The 22,043-nt window shown below is 40.3% G+C and overlaps 1 protein-coding gene across 1 annotated transcript in view; it reads right to left on the bottom strand.

Moving 5' to 3' along the window:
• Positions 1 to 455: 455 nt before the first annotated feature.
• Myc (bHLH transcription factor Myc) overlaps positions 456 to 22,043 on the bottom strand; it is a 38,105-nt gene continuing 16,517 nt past the window's right edge. Inside the window, exon 3 of the mRNA XM_033350925.2 lies at positions 456 to 13,106. Coding sequence (XP_033206816.1) covers positions 12,484 to 13,106 — 623 coding nt within the window. The 3' untranslated portion in view covers positions 456 to 12,483. The remainder of the gene's footprint in view (positions 13,107 to 22,043) is intronic.

Below are 22,043 nucleotides of genomic sequence, written 5' to 3'. Positions count from 1 at the left end.
TTCCTTCTCCGATTTTTGGTTTCGTGCCTCTTTCGACCCCTTCAGCTACCCTCGTTGATAGCATGCCAACGCATGTATCTTGACAGACACGTTACTATTACTCGATCTTACGAAAGGAAAATGTCCCCTTGAAGACATAGCTTTATCTGGTTCATTATTTCGTACGATAAGGATGCTTTCGAACATTCTTCTATTGCTTGCGATAAGTCACTGGTTATGAAAGCTAGTGATTAGCGAACTATCAGAAACATATGAAACAAACTTTTTTTTCACCCCGCAGCAACTTGTAATCTTTAAGCCCTTGTCTTATTATTTGCTCAATCCGAGTTTTCAGAGCGACTAACGTAAAGATGATCAAAATATTGTACGTAACTCGATACTAACGATCTTCGATCTTACGAACTAAAGATAGGAATTTGGATATAGGATCGAAGGGTATAAGAAAAAAGTAGCAGTTTCGAATAAATGATAATATTTTTATTGATATAATAAGATAGTTCGAAATATAAATGTTGAGGAACTGTTTCATTCTTTTTTCTGAAAAAAAGAAACATCGAAGACTTTCTTTTTGCCTAATTTATCGCAGTTGACCACTAATGTAACAAAAAACCAAAAATTCCTAATATGCACATCACTCAAACTTATATTGCCGTCGTACAACTTGATTACTAAACGATAACCATCGAGCACGATCTTTATCATTTTGTTGTCCATTTCGACTTAACCAAAAACGATCGTCGACCACCAACAACGCCTGGAAAACGGACGCAATGCCGCTGAGAAAGGAACAATTTCGCTCGCGTACGATAATATATTTCTATGTGGACGAAAACGGAACCAAAATAAGAAACGAAAACGAAGCGTGTTAGGTACGCGAATGACCTTTTTTATCTCCTTTTCTTTTAAATTTAAGTACAAAACCTATTCTTTCCGTCCATTCTTAGTTTTTTCTTTCGCTATCACATTCTCTCTGTAACACTTTTTCCATCACTCACACTCTACTATTTCTTAGTACAAATAAGCATATTTTTCTTGTTTCCCTTTTTCAATCTTGTTTCCTACTCTCTCTCTGTCTCTCTCTCTCTCTCTCTCTCTCACTCTGTCTGTCTGTCTATCTTTCTCTCTCTTTTGCTTTTCTTTCTGTTTCTTTCTTCTTTTTTTTTTGTTTTTTTTTGTTTCTTTTGTTTTGTATCATTCTTGCTGTACAAAATCCACCCGTCCATCCTACCGAAATGGTGAGGGTTACGTCGTTATATAATATGCAAATAGTAAATAAAGAGATATAAATATTACTTCTAATATTACTATTTAACTTGTGGAATAAATATTCTTTTTTCATTTATTATCTTCTATCTAGTAATGTAGCATATACCGTATACACGTACACGTGCATCGAGCACACGGAATATCAAATATGCGGGATGCGTATACACATGTACGTGTACACCACTAATCTTGTCATAGTGCTGTCGTATAAACATGTCTTAATTCTTCGCGATGCGCTTCGCTTATCGTTAATAGTTCCATCTTCATTTTCTTTTTCCTTTTCTCCCAGTCAACATGCGTATGTGTATGTGTATGTATGCGTATATATATCTATGTATTATATAAGGTCAATGTTACGTAATTGTACGGGGGTGACTTTTACGTTTCGACGATTCCCCGACAACTTCCGATCTCACAGTACACAACCGGAGGAAGAAAAAAGTGAAAAAAAGAAAAGAGACCGGGGCGGTAATGGGAATACGAATGTTGTCGGGGAACGACAATCACGATCGTTCTCGGTAAAATCGTAAAAATCGTGACGTTCCCTTCCGCTTACTACTTACATTCAACAAATCGCTCGAGGTATAGGTACAAGTGAACTCTTTTTTTTTTAATTTATTTATTTATTCATTTTTAATAAACGAGGTGGGTCCGGTTAACTTCGTCTATTATCCGCGAGATCGGCCGATCACGAATCCTTAAAACGTACGTATGATAAACGTAAAAAGAAATCCAGGAAAGCGTCTCGGTGGAAACGAAACTCGAGAAGCATCCATTACACGCAGATACCTTATCGAATATTATTATCGTTAATAATTAATATTAATATTATCGATAATATATTATATTATTAGATAAAAGGTTATACAGTATATGCTGTTCTATATGCGTATATGATTATTATATAAAATGTATAATATAATATATTATATAATATTATATATTAAATATTATTATCATATAATACAATTACAAGAGAGTAGTATAATCGTTATTTACCGTTAATAGTTTTTAAATAATTATTAACAGTATTGCTCGATAATCGATAATAGTGTAGTTAGATAGTTAGTAAGCGAAAATCCTATACGATTATATCTACCTACTGTCTGTCACGAACTTTCCACCTGTCCTCTAGCAGGACCAAATCTTCTGTAATATAAAACTCGCGCTCTTCCACCCTCTCAAAGGGAGAACAAAATTTCCACGTTCTTTTTATTCATAAGCGTTTCCTTTAAAAAGCGAGATCTTTATCTCATACGGTCGGAACGTAGGGTCCCTCGATTTACACATTACGCTGTTTCTTATCATCATCATTGTCGTCATCATTTTTTTTTGTCGTTTTGTCCCTTTTTTTTTGTTTCTTTAAAATATCATGATTACGTAGAAAGCTTGTGTCGTCGAATGTCGCGAGAATCGAGACGAAATTCCAACGTACGCCACCCCCGGTTTAAAGCGGCTAAGTCTCTGTGGTGCGCGTCCGTCGAATTAAACGCGACCAAACAAGACGAAGGACGCGCCCTTTTCGGTTTCCATAGAATACGGAACAGATTCGTCGAGTAAAAACAACGAATAAAATAACGTTGAAATTTATTGCCTCAGTACCGAAGAAAGAAAAGGTGTAATAAAATAAAATAAAATAGAATAGAAAAGATACAAGGCGTCAAAAGACTGAAATATGAAAAGAAAATTTGTCTATATTAAGGGAAAAATGATTTCGAGAAACGTCCTTCGTCTTCTTCGTCGCGCAACGACGAACGTAGTTTTCAGTATTTTTTTTTCGCTTTTACTTTTTTTTTCTATTTTTCGGGAATCTGGTTTTCTTGCAAAAATAAGAGATTCTATCGGTCTATATCTGTATATAATATATATATATATATATTATATATATAATATAATATAATATAACATGAATATCGCAGTTCAAAAATCTGTATATGGGGGTTCCCAATTTATTTTCCTTTATGTTTCCTTTACTCCTATTTCATCCCGGATTATATATACGATCCCCTCTCGTTTCCCCACCCTATACAAGGGGTCATTTCGTTGTCTAGCTCTGGTTACCATCCGCTCGTCGACATAATTAAACGTTTCTGTCTCATTCGCTCCATCTTCTCGTTCGATTTCTGTCATTCTTTCCCATTCACCCCTTCTTTTCGCTCGTGAGACGGTTTCCAGTAGCAACGTCATATAAAAATAAAGGGATAAATAAAAAATATTGTTTTGCTTTGAATAAAAAACCTAATGTTACATTTTAAGTATTCTCGTCGAGAACCCATCCCCTCCCCCTCCCCTGAAAAAATGGATTCGTCACGCGCAACCAGAATTTTCTCTTCATCCCTCTCTTTCGTTCTCTCTGATACACGTTCTTACCTTTAAAAATATTAAAGGTCCGATACAACGTGATACACGGTTTCTTAATAGCAAACTATATGTACTTTACTAATACACATACATAAAATGCTCCATCTCAGAATCGTTCAGTCTCACTCTCGTATTTTACCATTCGTCCTCTTTCACACATACACATACACAGACACACTCATTCGATCACTCATTCACTCACTCATTCACTCATTTGCTTTTACTATTCAATTTTTTCTAATTGTTTTTTTCTTGTTTTCTACACATTCGTATCGACATACTTGCGCACAGCGGTAAAGTCGTTCTTGTGGCATTGTTTATGCGTGCATTGCAAAAAGAATGAGCGAACGTCACGTTTACCGCACGTCATAAATCAAACGAAACAAAAAATGATATAAAACGAGGGAAAAACTAAACAAAGAGAACACGGGAGAAAAGATATAATGCGTAATCGTTTAAGCACGATATTGTTGCATTTGGAGGAGGGGACGTTCTCTGCATGTATGCACGTATTTTATAATTAACGACTGCACTGCACGCGTGTATATGTAAAAAAATTTACAAAAAGGAAACACCGTGGACGCAAGATTCGCTGGATCCGAGGGAACGCGCAAATTCAATTGTTCTAATTATTCTCATGAGTGTGTATCTCGAATTGTTAAAACAAAATGAAAGAATAAAAGGAGAAAAACGAAAAAAGAAAATACAACATATTTGTGTTCCTGGTGCAGAACGCAGAACTCTATGTCGGAGGCGAATCTCATGCGCCACGTCGAGTCGTTATTATACAATGATAACAGTATTATAATAGTATATAATTGCCTTATCCTTTCTTAAGCTACAGCTACGTCGATGCGCGTCGCTTACAAACGCATAATGTTTCGTACACGACACCTTTCCTTTACACAATTAACTATTATTATTATTTTTAGTGTCTATGTGGCTAGCAGGTACGTTTGCACTCTTCAAAATCGCCGTAAAAGATCGGGGGAACGTGTTCTTTTCTCGCAACATTATTCCTTCTCTTATATTATATTAGTTCATAATCTTTAAAAATGCTAAATAAATTCTATTACTAGTTCTCGGCCCCTCTCCCGATACGTTTGTTTCAAATTCACCGAAAATATCGTTCTCGCGACATCTGTCATTTCACTCTCAGGCTTCCGCTGACTGTTAACAGACACGATTTGCGATATGTCGCGGGGGATTGCATAAAATTTTTCGAAAATTTCGAACAACGTGCCTTGATCTCTAAAGTTTTCAACCCCGGCTCGTCCCGGGACGCATGATCGATAAACGCGCGTAAAAATTCACACCGACATTCGAAACGATGGAACCTGAACCCCGCGGATAAACGCGCAAATATCTTTATGTAAAATCACGAAGACGTATATAATATTAATATTTCCTTTTAATATACATACATATTTATATCTTATATATAAGAAAAGAAACGGAGGAAAATAGCTCTCCGTTCCTCGAAGCCTCAATCAACGCGTGTACCCGGTCGGCTATCGTCCCGAACGACAATTCGTAGGATAAAAAGCGTCGCATGGACTAACCAGGGGGGAAAATCGTGAAGCAGGGAAAAAGAGAGATCGAAAACGAGAAAAAAAGCACGTTTCCACGATCCAACAGCAAGGGTCACTCTCTGAGCAATTTTCGAAGAAATGTCTTTGTCGAGAGAAGGCCTAGAGATATTTTCTAGTCGATCGAAGGGAGAAACGAAAAAAATATACATATATGTATATATATATATATATATGTATATCTATGGTGAAAAACGAAAAAGATACGGGAAAATAAAACTAAATAAAAGAACAGGAAAAAGGGAAAGGAAGGAAAAAGCGTGTAGTACAAGGAGAACCAACCCTAGTAAAAGGCGTCCCTTGTATTTTGAGCTACATGTTCGGATAAATATTAAGAAAGAAAGAAAAAACAGGAAAGTTAGTCGTTCTTTTCTAACTAATGGACAGTCTAAACGCATCGGACTAAATTCGGCTAAAATAACGCTCGGTTAAATCTGCAACTATGATTCCTCTTTCTTCCTTTTCCTTTCTCTCGATCCACCTTCCCTTCTCTCATAATTTGGCACAATATAAAGAACTCACAGGTCGGACACACGAGCAAAAGTCGAGAAAAAAGAAAGCAGAGAGCTGCTATAAAACGGGGATTCGCTATTTTATTATTTAGCGTGACGAGAAGGCTACCGTCTTGTGAAGGCGAAATCTATTGCGAGGTATGTATATTATACATAATGCTATATATATATATATATGTATAGATAGATATATATATATATAGTTGAGTTTCATTTCGTCGCATCAAACTAATGAATTTCTCATCTTCGTTAAAAGCGGAAGAACTTCAAAATCGTGGCCGATATAATGCTACACTATTCTTTTTCTCTTTTTTGTCTGTCGTCCTATTTCGTTATTCGATCAGTGGCAATTCGCGCATACGCAATGCTTACGCGTGTCCAATTCAAAACGCGCGCCCAATTTAAAACGCGCGCTCAATTCAAAACGCGAGCCCAATTCAAAACGCGAGCCCAATTCAAAACGCGAGCTCAATTCAAAACGCGAGCCCCCTTCGACGAAATTTTGACGCGCAGAGGAAGAGGAACGTTATATTTTCTTCTTTACTCCATTCCCTGATTCTCTCTTATGTACACGTAAAATACATGTTGTCGTGCGAAAAGATTCCCAGAGACCAAATTTGCTTTTTACTTTTCTTAATACGGTTAAAAATTAAGGCGCCTCTTATTATTATCCTGAGTATGCGAACAACGTTGTTTTCGTTAATTAATCCACTTCGTTCGTTTATAAAAAACATTTCCTCCATGTTTTATTTTCTTCTTCTCCCTCGATTCTAATGTTTGTTAGTCTTTTTGTTTTGTTATTGTGTTTCTACCCGGTAATAATATAATATAATAATAGTTCCTGTAATCGCGTAAATCTTTTCTTTTTAATAATTATCGTCATTGCGATCGCAGGGTTAAACGTATAAAAAATCTGTCAAAAATAGAACGGGAGCTACGCCTAGAAAATGTCGCGGGTGTAAGAAGGTCAAAACTGTGATTCGATTTGTAAGGCCTTTGTGCATATTTCGTTCGGTATTCAAATATTATCTCGTTTTCCTACGATGAGTCGCTAGTCATATTTCCCTACATAAAAACTTTCTTTTCTTTTTCTTTTATCTTTTATTTTTCGACGAGTGAAGCCACGTCGTCGGTCATTATGTATGTAAAGCGTACAGGTAAAAATGTTTTCTTCAACTATCTTTACAGATAGATTTTCATAAAACTAGACTTCAACGTTTATCGTACTCGTTCCGATACTCATTTCGAGAAATCTCTTCTGAAAGACACGCGAATGATCTCGTATGTCTTTCATACTCGGAGCAACAATTAAAAAGAACACGATTGAACCGCTCGAGAACGAAAGAAACAAGGGATTTCCAGTCAAGTCCCTTCGACTACCCTTTGAAACGAACTCCTCAACGTTATTGAATCCACACCACCCTCCTCTACTTTAATATACGCCAGCCGAAAAAAATGCGTTACACCCGTGGTTCCGAACTGCATTATTACTGCGATTAATATGTACCTATATAAATTTGAAGCACTTGGGTTGCGATTCAGGTTTCAGGTCGTATCGTCGATTAGTCTTTAATTAACCTGTATTCGTATGCGTGTATAGATGATTGCCGCGTGTCTCGTATGCGATCTGTCCGTACATGTATATGCGCTATTTGCACGGTATTATTAGGTGTGGTGTATAAAATGTATATGTGTATATGCGTGCGTATACACGCGTTTTAGCGATCGTATATTACAACGCCGAGTGAGGAATGACGAATACGTCGAAATATTATTTCCGGATGCACGTGCACACGCTTTCGGACGTAGATTCCCAGAGAGGCCGATCTCTTTACGTCTTTGCATTTCGTACGCGTCCGTCCTGTATCGGTCAATCAGTTGTAACCGCTCGAGTCCCTCCCGACCACGCTGTCATCGCGACTTTTTAATCCCTCTTTAATTTTCGTCCGACATTGTAGAGAGAGCGTGCGTTCTTCTCACTGGTAGCCCTCTCTCCTCTCCGAGTATATCCGTTCACGATATTAACTCGTTCGTAGTCGCGCGTGTATACACACGCGTAATGCATAATACGTACGCGAAGGTGTGGTCATTAGAATATTTGCGTGTAATACAAATTGTGTATGTTTGTAATATGTATGGGAGAGGGAGTATATGTATATATGGTACGCGTGTGTATATCGTGTGTACATAAAGGTACGTATGCATGTACGTATATGTGAAAAAAGCTTATCTATCGAAAGATTGTTTCTTCCGGTCGTTGCTATAACTTCTCCGTTTACCGTTTCTTATTTCTTTATATTTTTTTCTTTTTTTTATCATTTTCTATTTCTTTCAATATAGCCCGTAAAAAGTATGTATATAAACGAATACTGTTACCTACAATTGTAATGAACACATTATTTTGCCTTTTCTATATTTTCTTTTATCTCCCCTCGCGAGGGCACTGCACTCGCTCCTCTCTCTATAAACACGTCTTCCGGTATATTTCCGCGATCGGCCGCGACAACGACGTATTTTTTTCTTTCTCTCATGCGCGTCCATATATTACTAATATTTTAATCCTCCTGATTTCTTTCGATTTTCTTTTCTTCTCTGTTAATTACAGTATACATAGACATATATTTATATATATTTTTTCATCGTAATATATAATATAATATAATCCCTACCATAATATATTTTTTTCTCATCTCTGTTGCCGATCATCTAAATCTAAATCGTCACCAAACAACGTAATCTAATTATATAGATCGCGCGTCCGCAATCAATTGAACATTACACGAACGATCCAGTTTCTCATCGTCCGTGTGATAAAATATCCATCTTTCCTTTTTCTTCCTCTCTAAAACTCCGTCGTTATTATTATCATCATCATCTGATATATTATATATATTTATATATCGTAGCAGTGAATTACCAGGAAAAACTTGTTAACTAAAACTCGTAACAATTATAATTATAATAGTTATAATGGTGATAATGAAACATATTAATAATAATAATAATAATAATAATAATAATAGTAATAGTAGTAATAGTAGTAGTAGTAGTAGTAGTAGTAGTAGTAGTAGTAGTAGTAGTAGTAGTAGTAGTAGTAGTAGTAGTAGTGGTAGTAGTGGTAGTAGTGGTAGTAGTAGTAGTAGTAGTAGTAGTAGTAGTAGTAGTAGTAGCAGTAGTAGTAGTAGTAGTAGTAGTAGTAGTAGTAGTAGTAGTAGCGTAGTAGTAGTAGTAGTAGTAGTAGTAGTAGTAGTAGTAGTAGTAGTAGCAATAGTATTAGTTTTGTGGTAGCAGTAGTAGTAGTAGTAGTAGTAGTAGTAGTAGTAATAATAATAATGGTAATAATAATAATAATAATAATAATAATAATTGGTAGTAGTATTATTCTTCTCCCACCCAAGTTTGTCCCTCCCTCTCGATCTATTTTTCTTTCTCTCTACCCTTACGTACTTACACGCTTCAGCGTCTATAATTTGCAATGTACATGCATACATGGCTATGTATTATTTATGCATGTTTATATATTGTCCTATATATGTATGTACATTATTTACACGCGTTTAAAAAGCGTATTCCGCACGGATCTTAATCAGATAAAAAAGATTTCCTTCTTGTTATAAAACCGTGTGTTGCCGTTCAGCATCCACCTTAACGAACGTGTACCGTGTACGAAGGAAAACAAAAAGTCCTAAATACAAAAAAAAATGAAAACATGCTAATCGAGGTTAGTTTTCTCTTCAACCTTTACAATCTCTTGGTAGCGCGAGATCCGACGTCTCTTCCTTTCCAACTCGACGTTTCTCAGCCGTAGAAAAGCCTCGAAACCGAGCACAGATATCGGATCGATCGTTTGTATTATAAAAACGAGAAATGATAGAAAATAAGAAAGTGAACAATTCGATCCTTAGTGTCGAGTTTTCAGCGCCCTGTCTACTTCTTTCTCGGATAAGCTAGATACCGATGATCGTTTAACAACAAAATAACGATCTACCACGAAGGTAATATTCTTTCGTGTCTCTTATTGCACCAGTTTAAAGAGTTCTACACACTCGCATATAAAAACTGAACACACGTGAATAGGCGCTCATCCACGAAGATCGGTGTGCTTCGTCGATCTTCGTGGCGTATTTATCTGCGCGAAATATCGGCGGAAAGAAGGAAACAGAGGCGCGAAGAAAAGGATGAAAACTACCATTTACGAGATTTTTGTCGCGTTTGTATCCGTTTTGCGCCATAACCGGATTAGAAGAACGAGGAAGAAGGTAGACAAAAGACAGACAGGACTTCGACTCCAAACCCGAATTTCGCTAATATCGTTACGCGTACCGAAATGATCCGAAATGAAGATGCATCTGATGTATTCGTAACAAAAACGGAATATATGTGTGTGTGTAAGGTACCCGGACTAAATTTCTAATATTATCTCTTTGTAGTATGCGTGTATGTCTATGACTTTCTCTCTGTGCCCTACGGTACATACATAACGCGTATGTACTAGGTGCAAACTGTCTCTACCTACACGTTTTGTGACTCATACGATCTTTCACCTACTTGCAAGATTACCAGAATACAATCACTCTACTATAGAACGCGTTTAGATTCATGCTAGCGAAGGCGTGAAACGTCGAAAAACGTAAAGATCGCACAGCGATCATCAATCGATCGGTAAGTAACTACGATTAGCGACGCTGTTAAAAAAAAAACAACGCGAGATTGCAATGGAGAAAACAATGGAATTCGATAAGGAAGATATTTGTGAATAGGTATTGTTAACAGACCAGTCATCTATGGTTTTTCTTTTTCCATGTTGAATGGCATTGTCGAACACGCGCGTTTCCTACCCGTAACGCGAAACACGCCTCTCTTTGGAACACGTTCATCGGGATTTCGGGATCTCGACGGTTTTGCTCGATCATATGAGATAATATTAATGAGACTTGCTATAATTTCTACCTTGAAATCTTTCAAATTACGTGAAATTGCGAGGATTGCGAGGAATATAACAGTTCTGAAGTCACACGCGTAATTCGTGCCTTGCACTCGTTCGATTACCAAAACTCGTTCGATAATGCGTGAATCTGTACGAATTTCGTTTCGATCGAATGACAATACCAGTACCGTAATTATAAGGCGAATATCTTGTACAAGTTTAAATGGCAACCTGTCAAACTACAGGTTTATCTCGACTATTTCATACAAAATCGCTGATGTAAAAAGCAAGCAGCATCACGAGCAGCTATTTCTTTCGTATCTTTATTGCGATTTATCGATACGAGTTTTGGAAAAAGAATCTGCGTGTGCTTCCCACTCTTCTTTCTTTTCTATATTGTTTTTTTCTCATTCATTTCCTAAAAATGAAAGATATACCTAGAAACCGGTTCAGCTTTGAAATGCGTCCTAAGACCAGTTAGTTCGGAACCGGTGCAACTAACGTCGGATAACGTTCGATAATAAGCCTCGTTTTCCTCCGTCGTACATGGATTTCGCATCGCAGAACGAAATTCCAAACAACGACGAGATATCGAACGATTCGAGGCCGATTCCAAATCCAATACAGTCGAGACTATTATTAATAACAATCGTAGTCTTGTTCATTTTTGGCTTTCTCTCGTCGGATTTGTCTCGACTCGCCTAAATGCATGTTTTACGTGAAAAAGAAAAGCTCGTGTGTATACGAGCGTATTATACAAAACGTGCAGAAACGCGTAAAAAATGCGTGATAAATAGCGGACTGCGGTGTCGTTCGATCTCGTCGAACGTTTCGAATATCTTCATGAACTTAAAACATTTTCTCTAAAATATATATAACATTCCCCAGCTCGGAAACCGGTCTTAGTCTATAACGCGTTAAGATGACACTGATCGAGAATTCGAAGGATTAAAAATGGAATTGACGCTATTCGCGACGATTCAGCCTCGTAAATCGTGAATTTTTCTTAATGTAACATGTATGTGTATTAACAAAAAAAGAGAGAGAAAAAAACAAAAAACTGAAGATCTATTGTCGATAACGTTTTCTCTCTAAACTAGCTAAACTCAATTTTGCGTTCTCATAGATAACTTCGTGAATTTGGCCAAAGCAATCTACGATCAATTCTCCGCCTCTCTTTAGTAACTTGCCATTCGAAGTATCTTTTCTATAAATATACCTATACGTATAAATATTCTTTTCGAAGCTGTTTGCGTCGGTTCTTTCGATTTCTTCCAGCACTTGATGCCGATTCGACGCGAACGGTATTCCTTCTTCGTTCTCGATACGCATTCACCCTTCATCCACCCTTCGATTCTCCCTTCGGCCTAACTTTCTCTTTGTTCTTACGCAAGTGTCTATACACAAATATACTTGTTTCTTCTATGGTAAAACAGATTTTAAAAGATTCGGTTTTCCCATATCCGCCCAAGTGAATCACAGAACCACAACACAGTATTTTTTCTCTTGTCGATGACCAGGACCAGGCTCTTCTATGTCTCTTCAAACAGCGCACTTCTGACTCTCCGAAACACGTTGTTTGAAGTGCCTTCTTCCCCCTCGTCCGTCGCGCGACCGAAAGTGGATACCCAGATCAAAACAGACAAGGCGGGCGGTCTTTGTCATTCGCGTAAAGGCATTTATTTTCGATAATAGCGTCTGATCTCGAAACGCCGAGTGAAGATTTGTCACTGATCCACCAGGGTAACAAGTTCGACTCTACAACGTTCCGAGCAAGGTATTATCTTTGTCGTGTTGGAGTAAATCCGACACGGTCAGAGTCTCTCCCTTAGCGCGTCATGGCGAGACTCCTCCTTAGATAACTGAGCGACGCACGAAGTTTCTCCTGTTGCCGCCTCAAATCCGCCACCTTGGCTGCATTGCCCATTTCCTTCGAGGTCAACGAAGCAAGATATGCAGACGCTTGCCTGAGAATCGCGACTTTCGGTGCCTTCTCCTTTTTCTCAACAGCTGGCACGAGAATGCGTAGCTCCTCGAACGCATTTCGTAACTCTATCCGCCTTTGACGTTCCATGTTGTTATGCTCTCTCCTCTTCTCAGTGTCTAATTCATCGTCGGAGGAACTTCTTGATGTGGTTGATCTCATCGAAGGTGAAGATGATACGGACGAAGACGATACGGACGTAGACGACATGGTGCGTCCTACCTTGTTTCTCCTCTGACAGGTCCTGTGACGAGCTCGTTTCGCTGGCTTTTGCTCGACCTGGGCAGCTCTTTTCCGTGCTGGATTCGAGGGAGGTCGACCACGAGGTCTCGAACCTGGTGGTTTCTCTTTGAACGCGGTGTTAACTGTTAATTGAAAGTGTTGCTGGTCGGCCAAACTTGGATTCGTTGGTAAAACCGCTGGTCTGCACGGTTTGTCGAAGCTTACCACATCGATCTCTTCCTCCTCTGTAACAGGCAGAAGAAAAAGAAATTTTATGGTTATTCAGACGAACGTAACTTGTCCAAATAATCGAAACGAGATATTTAGATTAAGTATATCAGATACGTTGAAACTGACGATTCAAACTGTTGGGACGAACGAATATTTCTCATCTAAAATCTATTCGTATTCTAGTCTATTGTAGTCATATTGTAGCTTCATACGATAAACTATTTAGATGTAGACACTAAAACATAAATTGTTACAATTGGTCTTTTCCATCATTTCCTCATAAAATCAAAGTCCACATAGCTACTATTGACTGCTTCGACGTTCTAACTGCGAAGTCTGTTATTATTAGGTTCTTTCGTTTCATAAAGTGATAATAGATGAACAATAATTTGTTTTATATTATTTTATTGAATTACATATGATCGATTTCGTTCTATTTCTATTATTATTATTTCTATTGATTCAATAAACTAATATAAAACAGAAAACATTGTGCTTGTATTAATTCCTTATAAAACGAAAGAAACATTTCAGACAACCTAATACCTAATACGATAATAGATTAGTAGACTTATGTTAACAATTAATAGGTTACTAGTCAAATACATATACCACAAAGGATATAACCTAACAAACACGAAGATGGTACCCCGCTGGAGGTAGCCACCCACATGTTATATTATTATACCACTAAGCTATATTTTACCAAATGTCCTACTGGACAAATTGTAAAATTTAAATAAATAAATAAATAAATACATACATACACTATTCGCAAGAAATCTTCTACTTATAATGCAGTATAAAAAGAGACAATCCCATTTCTCCCTATTCGAATTAAGCCTGAGTGCAATCAGGGATCAAGGCGATTTACCGAAGGACAGTGTCACCCGTACGAGTTGCAAAGATGCTGCGAGATACGCCGATAGTATTTTTTCTTTAGAGAAGCAGTTAGCGTTCGCGGACAGCCGTGAAACGTCGCTAATTAGTCGGGACGGAACAAGCTCGGCTCTGTTTTCACCTCGGCAATCCTATATTCAGGGTGAAGGCTGACTGCGGACAACGGAAAGAGATCGTGTCACGTGAGAGTGAGCTAACTTCGAATCGACCCTGAACCCAAACCGGATGCCATCGATATCGTTTATCTCGAGAGATTCCCTGCCGGTTACGAGCCAGACTAAATAGACTATGGTCTATCTTTGCCACGATAGAACACGTTGCGTACGAGCCGTCAGAGAACCGAGTAAAATAGGATTATGTGGGTCAGAAAAATATTCGAGCCGAGCTATGTAATTTATTTTGTTATTTGCCAAATTTTGTTAGGAACAGTTTTTAAGCAATCTGCGTATAAAGATATTTACATCGTCATTAGTGGCGCGACAAACAGCTCGACGACCATTCTACGAAGATATAACTTCCCATTAAAAGAAAAATTCCATTGATGTTAATATCCTCAGTTGTAATTATCATAAATCAGTAGCGTGATAGCGATTCGAATTATCTTCTCGTTTAGATATCTTTTCTTGCTATGTCTCAAGTACACGATATTCTCTCGTTTTTTCGTTGTCTAACTAACGGAGTCTCGTAATGTACGTATAAGTTTCATTATTCTGTGCAAAGTACAAGAAGGAATCTTAAGATATCGAAGCTTTGGTGAGGGTTCTAACGATCCTACCCTACTAGAGGAGAAAAAAAGGAAGATCAATATGGTAACGGTTATCCTTTGAAAGCACGTGGCCACAGTTGCGGAGGCGTTCGAAGGGACATACGACACCGTGGGCGTTTCTGCAAACTGTGTCATCCATAGCGTCTGGCACAATCGGTGGAAATCCGGTTGGTCCAGATTCCTCTCTACCGCGGATACGGATCGTAACTCTTTCCTCAAGGACAACGTTCGGGATACAATCGCTCAATGTCGACGCGCGTTTCACGACAGGAAGCCTTTCTCTTCGTATATCGGTCTCTCTCTATCTGTCTGTCTGTATAGCGGTTCGATTACGTGCGGTCGATTTACGGATAAATTTCGTTCCGCAACAGCTCGTTCATAAAACGAACCATTAACCGGGCAATGCTCGTAAATACATTTATAATTGAATTCCGGACAACATCGGCGTGGTAAACCGTATTTTGCGACATTTGATAAATTCCCGGTGTGTATCGTTCGATGCCGAATAAACATGTATTAGTGGCGAGGTTAGTGTAACAAATGGCGGGGAAAGGATGGTTTGATAAAGGAATCTAACGATGAAAAGTACATCGTCGATTCGAAGCGTAAAGTCGATTCACGGTGAGGAAGTACGTTTCTCTTACCTGAATCCGATCCGCTCACTTTACGATCGCTGCACTTTCATACATCATTCTGTTAATGTGAACCAACTTATATGTAGTTACACATAGTAGTTATTTTACGATTTCGGTATTTTATCTGCAACGAGAGAAACGAAGATGCGAAATATATAGATGTCCCGAGATCGGACGTGAAACGTACTTGGCCTGAAATATAAAATCCCAAGTTCCTCTCCGATGTGACAGAGGAAGAGCTCGTTAATTCTACTATTTTTCTGTTTATTTTTCTTCTTTTCTTCTATTTTCTTCTCTTGTTTCGTTTCGTTGAGTTCAATCACCCGCACTGGATTCACTAAACCTTGTCGATTTTTACCACCCGCTTCCATGAGACTGTGTCTCGTTACACAAAACACAGACGGTCAGTTATCGATTTAAATTACAAAAATTCCTAGCTATATGTAGAATATCTTGGAACATGTTACGCTCGGCCTGCAAAACATCCAGCCGCGTCTTCCGGTTTCACTTTACCTGGCCGCTGCAATCGCAGCGTGAACTTTTAATTAATGCCCGGCAAACCGAGAAAAAAAGCACCTTCTACTTTTCTCCTTTAGATCACACGCCTATCAACCGTTCCAATACTATCTATCATCCAGGGTCGATTGATTCTAACAAATGCAAATAAATAACGAATCTATCGATTTTATTTGAACGTCAATTCTACTAAGAACTCGAATAACTGACCCAAATTGAAAATCATCGCTGGATGAAATATTAATCGGAGGCTGGAGTTGAATCCATTTAAAGTCTCGAACGGGGCCAAGAGGAAAGAGTCTCTCGAAGAACGAGGAAGAAGCCAAAGGAGAGGAGAGACGCCGCATACGTGGCGCGTATGTCCGTGTGCAAGGCAACGAACGCAGCAATCCTCCGCCTTCGTTTCACAGACATACACGCCGCTTGCACGTGTATCATCGTGCCGGTTAGGCCAGACGCACGAATCTTCCCGAAACTGGCGTGCCGCCAGGTCGACGGTGAGCAACTGTGAAAAGGCGCGAAATTTCTAAAAATAACCAGGAGGAGCCACCTAAACTCTAAACTAACTATAGAAGGAACACCGAGGGTCGCGAGTCGAGAGAACCACTTCCCCTTTGGTCTCGTCTCTTTTCCACTGGAATAGCACCCGACATCATACTCGTCGACCCACGTGCCACCTATTTCTGTTTCACTTTGATTTACATTCCTTTTACCCGCTCTTCTCTATTTTCTCCATTCTTATCGAAGAACATTTATAGTTTGCATCTAATAATAGCGACGATAATTACATAAATTTATTAATAATTTGCATGTAACTTGAAAATGGTAAAGTCACTATTATGAAAGACTATAATTAAAAAATTTTTTAGAAAGTGAGATCGATTAGTTTTATTTCTGCGAGTGACTCATACGTTGCAATATATCGCGCCGAAATAAACGCCACTTCCATTGTACAGATAATTTATACGAAATTCGTGCGCAAATCAAGGCGTTAATGTTTCTCAGCGAGGAAGGAAGTGCCTCGTATTTCGTTCTTCTGTCGCATGACCCAGCAGTCGAAAAGTCGAGACCATCGAATCGCTAATTGAACAAGGTTGATCGATATATTTTACGAAAAAGACCGTGAATCGTAGCCAGAATACAGGAATTATGTTAATATTGCATTAATACGAGTCTTTAATGGAGAACGAGAATTTTAACGTTCGCTCGAATTGTGTTTGGTTACGTTTTCTTTATCGAACTGGTCATTTTCATTCGACAGTTCATGAATAGTTAATTGCTGTGACAAAATAAATGGTTAAATGCATTATAAGAGTTGCGTCTTGCTAGATCAATTTCTGTGATTGACTTTAATTTAATATAGAAAAGAATTAAATATAGATCATAGAGCTATCCAGTTACCACACGTTACATGTCTGATGCGCCAATTTTGCATCACACATTAACATGAAATATGTACATGTGACGCACTATGAAAGACTCCCAGCTTGACTATTTAGCATATTTGAATAGCAAGTGAAACTACGATCAAGCTTCAAAAATAATGACATTTATCAGTAAAAAATATATTCTTAAAACAGAACCGACTATTTAAAGATTTATGAAATATCGTCTATCAATGAACCCTTAGAGTGTTGAACATTCGCGGCCTATGCGGTCCGCACGGACGGCGCGCGGCCAGCGCTGACGGTCACCGTGGACTTTTTCGCTAGACTGAACTCTGTCGATTGACTATTCAAAGTGCAAATCGTAATAAGTTATAGTAATTCTTTTGCACGAGGGAGTTAATAATTCAGTTGCGTGCGAAAAATTTCAAAACAATTATCGATACATAATCCGATATCGCATTTTCTGCATTCGTATCGCGTGTCGCTCCTTCTCTTATTTTTCACACAAACAACACATTTTCTTCTTGATAATTGTGTTGTGCCGGCACGATTAGGGCATTTTGATGAAAAAAGCCTATCGATTAAACAAAGTGGTAAATCCTCAGACTTTCTTTTTCCTCCTTCTAACATGCTTCTACGTTGGAAATATTTTCGTAAAATGTCTCGTATCAACGCTAAATGAAATTCATTAAATTTTTGTTTCAAAGCAGTAGATTTTTGATATAAAATATATGCATCATATATAAGGAATGCATTTATATTTATCTCACACAAACGTAACAGTACTACTTCTGCGTAGGTGTTCGGAAAAATTGACAAACGCATATATGCGTCTTTAGTCCATGCCGGACACTTACAGAAAACGCATACATGTGTCCTTAGTCCACACCGATAGCTTTCGCCAGACGCATATATGCGTCCATAGCACTCTAAGGGTTAAGAAAATTAACAAATTAACATTGAAAATTCATCACACATCATCGTCTATTCAACCCAAACCAAATTAACCAAATTATCTACAAAAATCTTCGAGATTCTTGCAAACATCCACACACCCAATACACCTACCAAACATAACTACAAACGGAATCACGAACGTCAAAGAGAACGTCGTCATCCTCTCCCAACCTATCCCACTCGGCTTGGACTGAAACTCGTCCAAAATTAGCAGAAGCAGAAACCGAGTCAGGAAGAGGCGCAAATCGCGCGCAAAAGAGACGAGGACAAGAATGGAAGAAACACGACATGGCGAGGAACGTACGTACTACGTGTACAGTGTACACGTATGTGACAACGCATGGCCGCGTCTGCAAAAGAGGGCGCGCGCGAGGAGGCTGCGGAAGAGGTCGGCGGCCCAGAAAGAGGCGCGACGCGACGTGACGTTGCGACGAGAGGAAACTTTGAGGAGCAATTTTGCTTGGCGAAAAAGAGGGGAGGGGTAGCGATGACGGTGTACGGTGTGAACCGCGAGTCGACCACGTTGCGATGTTCGCCGGGGGAAGGGGGAGATTGGCGGGAGACGGAAGAGGAAAGGGTGGTAACGTCAATTCGCGGCAGCACGTGCAGCCGTGTAAGAGCGACCTTGGGGGTCAGTGCTCTCCGTGTAAGCAGGCCATAGTAGTACGTCGACGCGAATCGATCGGCTCTCCTCTCTCGTTGGGATAGGCGACCGCGAGACAAGAGAGACACGAAGAGAGGGGAGAGGTTTTCGTGATATCGAACGGTCGCTTCGGCTGTCTGCCTGCGGAGCGAGCTTCAAAAAACCAGGAGAAGGGATGAATTTCCTTTCTCTTCTTTCTCTTCTTTAGGCTGAACTGTATAAAGCTGTCTCTCTCGTCTCTTTATTTTCCTATCTCTCTGCTCCGCACACCCTCGAACGTCGGGTATCCGGATGAAAGTCCCGCAATTTTTCCCCGACAAATCCCTTTTGGCTGATTACGCGTTTTGATTTGTATGTTTCGCACAGGGCGCGGCACACCCGTCTGGCTGGCCGAATATTTTCCGAGGGGAGGCAGCGAGAGGTACACCTCTCGCCCGGGAGAAAACACAATGCGCAGAACGCGGTAACCCTGCGTGTAACACGCGTGCGGCACGCTCGCTTTGGAAGTGAACGTAGCGTATATAAATTTCTTTGATCCCGTTCGCAGATAACTGAGACAAGTGTCCGGGAGGCTCGCGAACTGGACTCGCGAGAAGTCTGTATATAAATTATGGAATTTAGCCAGGCTCGGCGTTAGGTGGTTCCGTTACGCGAGGCAACGATCGCTATCGCCGACGAGCTAGAATTGAAAAAATTATAGCACAATGCGGAGGAGAGCATGCGCTCTTTCGAGATACACGTGCATAAACGCGCTTGCTAATCTGTCCGTATGCAGCGAGAAGGGCGTGAAAATTCCATTACAACCTATAGTCCAAGGGGAAAGTAAGCAGATAACGTACCATCGGTACTGTAGCTAGAGAATCAACTCAGCGTATATTACGTGGCACGTGATTCAGTCTGTACAGCAGTCAAATACCGATTCGCTACTCCCATTGACACTAACTCGTATAGAAAAAGATCGCAGCGTTTCGCGCTCGAGTTTCGCAGACCCGTCACACGATATGTAGGTCTGCCAATGTCCGATGATCCGTTACTTCGCACAACAGATAGCCGTCAGATAAGAGAAATCTATGTGAACTCCGCTAGAAATCTGTACGAGCGCTCTGCATCCATAGTGACCCGCGCGAACTCTGAGCAGAGTGTTGCGCTAATTCGTCATTTATGGATCATTAACTTTCTCGAAATCGCGTAACATTTCCAACGAGAGCTTCGACGGACAAGATGATAACAGCAAAGACCATTTAAAACGTGCACAGATTACACCCGAACGTTGTGTCGACATTTAAATATGTAAAACAAATTCGACAAGCGACTTCTTCTATCATTTTCTTTTCCTGTGCCAGTTGGACGATTTGCTCGATCGTTCTCTAACCTTGGGCAGACTGAATTCCAGCGATATCAAAGCAAAAAGCATTCGGTGACGAGCACGGCATGAAATTACTTTTCGTGGAATTCTGTCCCCAAAAACGAATCCCACGATTCGAACTATCCCGAGATGACAATCCCTTTAAGCGGAGCCACATATGCGAACGTGACGGCACGTTTCTCTTCCTGGTCACTGGATGTACACATCCGTATACGAGGCGAAGCCATAAATCTCGTCGTGCCCAAGTCTCTGGCGCGCTCGCGGCTAATGCCTCGTACTACCAGGCGACTCATCCACTCCAGTTACGAAAGTGAGCGCGCGCGCGCGCACGACGTGCAAAATGCTTTCTTTCTCTCTCGCCAGGTACCGGTCGACGGCTCGAAAGTCACGGAACACCGCGGCGGCATCGCGTTCCACGCGAGAAACGGTTCGCGGGGGACACAGAAATCGGCGCGTTGCGTGCAAGAAGCCGAACGATCCATGGATTTTCTCCTTGTGCACGATGATACACACGATGTTCGCCAGCCAACGGCGCCGAGACATACCTCCGAGACGAATTTTCTAATTGCCTCGCGAGCGAGCTCGTTAAATTCTTCCGACTAACAACTCTCTACTCTAAATACCAACTTAGACAACCCCTTTGATTTAAAGGTAACATTAACGACCCAACACGACGAGCCACCACCCACACACATCTGCCAATTTACTTCGCTATCGGCAAATTCATAAAGACCCGCTGGCGTTTTCTGTTCTACTTTGTTCGAATCGGAGCAAGAGTAACCGGAGGAAGGTAGCGAAGTACGTAGCGAACAGGTAAAGCTCGTTCAAAAAAATCACAGACCATAACGCGTTACTATCCGACGGCCAAGTCCAATTACGAGGAGTCTCCGGGCTCCACTGTGTATCCGCCCCGTGTATTCGCGTGAGTACACGGATGCACTTGGAAAGCATGCCGCGAGATACTACCATGGATAACAACCTACGCGAGATACGAAATACGGCAGACGTATCTGGGGGATAGTAGCCAGGAAACGACCCGGTGACCAGACACCATTAAGCTCTGCCCACGAGACGAGATCCGCCCACGAAACGGGATGCACATCGCGTCATCGACGTTCGCGTGAACCGTCACATATATCGCGCTAGACGAACGTTGACGACGACTTCCGCGCTACTGACGCATCGTCATCGATACCACTTTTGTATCTATGGAATACAGACGTGGGGAAAGACATCTCTCCTCCATCGTCTTTTTCCTTGCTCGATTGACTCACAGAAATTGCCAGTTACTCGCCGTTCTTACGTCTGTCTCCTTCTTTCCACCTTTTCTTTCCTTTCTCTTCCCTCCCTTTTCTCCCCTCTTCAATTCCACTCCTCCTCTCTTTCCATCCTCTGTTCGCTCTAGAAGACTGTCTTTGGCTATACATATTCTTCTCTGTTTCTCATTCGATCGAGTCGAGAGAACAGGAGAGAAAGAGAGGCAGAGAGGAGCGAGTCTGGCATGCCGCCTCGGAAGAACGAGAAATGCAATAAGAAGAGGACAACCGCCGTGCTGCCGCCATGCCATGCCGTTGCGATCGAGTAAAGAGGAAGGAGTGCCATATCGGGGAGTAGGTGCGCGGGAGGAACGTGCGAGAGAACTTGCGAACCGCCAACATTCTCTCTCTCCTTTCGTTACGTCCTCTCTTACTTACGATCTAATCAATTTCGAATTTTTAATTGGCCAACGCGGTATTTACTCCTACGAGGTTTTTCTTTCTCCTGTCTTTTTATTTTGCTT

Source organism: Bombus vancouverensis, chromosome 4 (assembly GCF_051014615.1).
Source record: "Bombus vancouverensis nearcticus chromosome 4, iyBomVanc1_principal, whole genome shotgun sequence".
Lineage (NCBI taxonomy): Eukaryota > Metazoa > Arthropoda > Insecta > Hymenoptera > Apidae > Bombus > Bombus vancouverensis.
Note: the sequence above shows the minus strand (reverse complement) of the source record. Positions and strands in the feature narration are given on the sequence as shown.